A 4,332-nucleotide genomic window follows, 5' to 3' on the forward strand; every position below is an offset into this window, starting at 1 on the left:
TGTGTGTGTGTGTGCTCTTCTGTGTGTGTGTGTGTGTGTGTGTGTGTGTGCTCTTCTTTGTGTGCGTGTGCGTGCGTGCGTGCGTGCGTGCTCTTCTGTGTGCGTGCGTGCGTGCGTGCGTGTGTGTGTGCTCTTCTGTGTGTGTGTGTGTGTGGTGCCAGATGTGTGTGTGTGTGTGTGTGTGTGTGTGTGTGTGTGTGTGTGTCCTTACGTCGGGGGGTCCAGCTCACGCTGAGCGGCGCGCTGAGCTCCTGGACCAGCTTGGCCACGCCCCCCTGGCCGTCGGGGAGCCAGGCCGAGACGCCGCACGCGTACTGCCCTCGGTCCGCCTCCTGGAGACACGGCCCTCCGTTACAGCCCTCGGTTACAGCCCTCGGTTACAGCCCTCGGTTACAGCCCTCGGTTACAGCCCTCGGTTACAGCCCTCGGTTACAGCCCTCCGTTACAGCCCTCCGTTACAGCCCTCCGTTACACCCCTCCGTGACACCCCTCCGTTACAGCCCTCAGTGATGCCCCTCCGTTACAGCCCTCGGTTACAGCCCTTGGAGACATGGCCCTTGGAGACACGGCCCTCGGTTACAGCCCTCGGTTACAGCCCTCGGTTACAGCCCTCAGAGACACGGCCCTCGGTTACATAGTCATTTACATATGTCGTCGGTTCTCAATATGAAGGCGCATTTTTAAACATACTTTTTCAAAGCAATTCTAAATGACTAAGTTACTTAAGAAGCCCAAACACGTATGCAAACAAATTAACGAGCAAAAAATGCAAACCATCGGTAAACTCATAACATTGGCACAAAATGAGCAGAGAGCACTTTAAAATAAAGTATAATGTCAATTGTAGGCACTAGTTTGGATAATATCTGGCACCCCGTTTACCAAATAATCATCCCTATTTTTTTATGCAAGCCTCTCTCAATTAGAGACACCACTCAATTAGAGACACCACTAAATTAGAGACACCACTCAATTAGAGACACCACTCAGAGACACCACTCAATTAGAGAGACACCACTAAATTAGAGACACCACTCAATTAAAGACACCACTCAATTAGAGACACCACTCAATTAGAGACACCACTCAATTAGAGACACCACTCAATTAGAGACACCACTCAATTAGAGACACCACTCAATTAGAGACACCACTCAATTAGAGAGACACCACTCAATTAGAGACACCACTCAATTAGAGACACCACTCAATTAGAGACACCACTCAGAGACACCACTCAATTAGAGAGACACCACTAAATTAGAGAGACACCACTAAATTAGAGACACCACTCAATTAGAGACACCACTCAATTAGAGACACCACTCAATTAGAGACACCACTAAATTAGAGACACCACTCAATTAAAGACACCACTCAATTAGAGACACCACTCAATTAGAGACACCACTCAATTAGAGACACCACTCAATTAGAGACACCACTCAATTAGAGACACCACTCAATTAGAGACACCACTAAATTAGAGACGCCACTCAATTAAAGACACCACTCAATTAGAGACACCACTCAATTAGAGACACCACTCAATTAGAGACACCACTCAATTAGAGACACCACTCAATTAGAGTACATAACTGAGCCTTTAAAGACCACTAAAACATTAACAACGTCAAAAGTCATGTGACTCCTACCCCCCGAGTCTCCCTGGTGACGTCATTGGTCATGGGCAGCGTCAGGTCATGTGACCTACCTGGGTCCTGAGCAGGATGAGTTTGAACGTGGCCGGCTCCGCCCTCCTCAGTGACATCACGCCGCCGTCCAGCCGGTCGGCGTAGTCCGGCCCGGGGACCAGGTTGCCGTGGTGATCCAGGGAGCCAATGGCGTGAGCGGACTGTAGGTCGGCTCCTGTTTAGAAAAAAAAAAAAGAATATTTTCGAAATTGCTTATTTTCGAAAAAAGTGAGCAGTTACAACTGAGAATTGTTTACAAATATTAAATATTTTTAAATTATATATATATATATATATATATATATATATATATATATATATATATATATTAAAATTGGTATGGATGGTTATAGGGTGGTGTTCATGGTCATAGGGTGGTGTTGATGGTTATAGGGTGGTGTTGATGGTTATAGGGTGGTGTTGATGGCTCTAGGGTGGTGTTGATGGTTATAGGGTGGTGTTGATGGTCATAGGGTGGTGTTGATGGTCATAGGGTGGTGTTGATGGTCATAGGGTGGTGTTGATGGCTCTAGGGTGGTGTTGATGGTTATAGGGTGGTGTTGATGGTTATAGGGTGGTGTTGATGGTTATAGGGTGGTGTTGATGGCTCTAGGGTGGTGTTGATGGTTATAGGGTGGTGTTGATGGCTCTAGGGTGGTGTTGATGGTTATAGGGTGGTGTTGATGGTTATAGGGTGGTGTTGATGGTTATAGGGTGGTGTTGATGGTTATAGGGTGGTGTTGATGGCTCTAGGGTGGTGTTGATGGCTCTAGGGTGGTGTTGATGGCTCTAGGGTGGTGTTGATGGTTATAGGGTGGTGTTGATGGTTATAGGGTGGTGTTGATGGTTACAGGGTGGTGTTGATGGCTCTAGGGTGGTGTTGATGGTTATAGGGTGGTGTTGATGGTTATAGGGTGGTGTTGATGGCTCTAGGGTGGTGTTGATGGCTCTAGGGTGGTGTTGATGGCTCTAGGGTGGTGTTGATGGTTATAGGGTGGTGTTGATGGTTATAGGGTGGTGTTGATGGTTATAGGGTGGTGTTGATGGTTACAGGGTGGTGTTGATGGTTACAGGGTGGTGTTGATGGTTATAAGGTGGTGTTGATGGTTATAGGGTGGTGTTGATGGTTATAGGGTGGTGTTGATGGTTATAGGGTGGTGTTGATGGTTACAGGGTGGTGTTGATGGTTACAGGGTGGTGTTGATGGTTATAGGGTGGTGTTGATGGTTACAGGGTGGTGTTGATGGTTACAGGGTGGTGTTGATGGTTACAGGGTGGTGTTGATGGTTATAGGGTGGTGTTGATAGTTATAGGGTGGTGTTGATGGTTACAGGGTGGTGTTGATGGTTATAGGGTGGTGTTGATGGTTACAGGGTGGTGTTGGTGGTTATAGGGTGGTGTTGATGGTTACAGGGTGGTGTTGATGGTTATAGGGTGGTGTTGATGGTTATAGGGTGGTGTTGATGGCTCTAGGGTGGTGTTGATGGTTATAGGGTGGTGTTGATGGTTATAGGGTGGTGTTGATGGTTACAGGGTGGTGTTGATGGCTCTAGGGTGGTGTTGATGGTTATAGGGTGGTGTTGATGGTTATAGGGTGATGTTGATGGTTATAGGGTGGTGTTGATGGTTATAGGGTGGTGTTGATGGTTACAGGGTGGTGTTGATGGTTATAGGGTGGTGTTGATGGTTACAGGGTGGTGTTGATGGCTCTAGGGTGGTGTTGATGGTTATAGGGTGGTGTTGATGGCTCTAGGGTGGTGTTGATGGTTACAGGGTGGTGTTGGTGGTTATAGGGTGGTGTTGATGGCTCTAGGGTGGTGTTGATGGTTACAGGGTGGTGTTGATGGTTACAGGGTGGTGTTGATGGCTCTAGGGTGGTGTTGATGGTTATAGGGTGGTGTTGATGGTTATAGGGTGGTGTTGATGGCTCTAGGGTGGTGTTGATGGTTATAGGGTGGTGTTGATGGCTCTAGGGTGGTGTTGATGGTTATAGGGTGGTGTTGATGGTTATAGGGTGGTGTTGATGGTTATAGGGTGGTGTTGATGGTTACAGGGTGGTGTTGATGGTTATAAGGTGGTGTTGATGGTTATAGGGTGGTGTTGATGGCTCTAGGGTGGTGTTGATGGTTACAGGGTGGTGTTGATGGTTACAGGGTGGTGTTGATGGCTCTAGGGTGGTGTTGATGGCTCTAGGGTGGTGTTGATGGTTATAGGGTGGTGTTGATGGTTATAGGGTGGTGTTGATGGTTACAGGGTGGTGTTGATGGCTCTAGGGTGGTGTTGATGGTTATAGGGTGGTGTTGATGGTTATAGGGTGGTGTTGATGGTTATAGGGTGGTGTTGATGGTTATAGGGTGGTGTTGGTGGTTATAGGGTGGTGTTGATGGTTACAGGGTGGTGTTGATGGTTACAGGGTGGTGTTGATGGTTATAGGGTGGTGTTGATGGTTACAGGGTGGTGTTGGTGGTTATAGGGTGGTGTTGGTGGTTACAGGGTGGTGTTGATGGTTACAGGGTGGTGTTGATGGTTACAGGGTGGTGTTGGTGGTTACAGGGTGGTGTTGGTGGTTATAGGGTGGTGTTGATAGTTATAGGGTGGTGTTGATGGTTACAGGGTGGTGTTGATGGTTATAGGGTGG

The 4,332-nt window shown here is 47.8% G+C and overlaps 1 protein-coding gene across 1 annotated transcript in view; it reads right to left on the reverse strand.

Annotated features, from left to right (window-relative positions):
- Window positions 1-211: 211 nt before the first annotated feature.
- The window catches only part of LOC311372614 (prostaglandin F2 receptor negative regulator-like), a gene marked incomplete at both ends in the record, with an annotated part of 5,340 nt that continues 1,219 nt past the window's right edge, over window positions 212-4,332 (reverse strand). Inside the window, 2 exons of the mRNA XM_084489596.1 lie at window positions 212-332; window positions 1,715-1,869. Of these exons, the coding sequence (XP_084345722.1) occupies window positions 212-332; window positions 1,715-1,869 (276 nt within the window). The remainder of the gene's footprint in view (window positions 333-1,714; window positions 1,870-4,332) is intronic.

Source organism: Micromesistius poutassou, assembly GCF_964030765.1.
Source record: "Micromesistius poutassou genome assembly, contig: SCAFFOLD_5632, whole genome shotgun sequence".
NCBI lineage: Eukaryota > Metazoa > Chordata > Actinopteri > Gadiformes > Gadidae > Micromesistius > Micromesistius poutassou.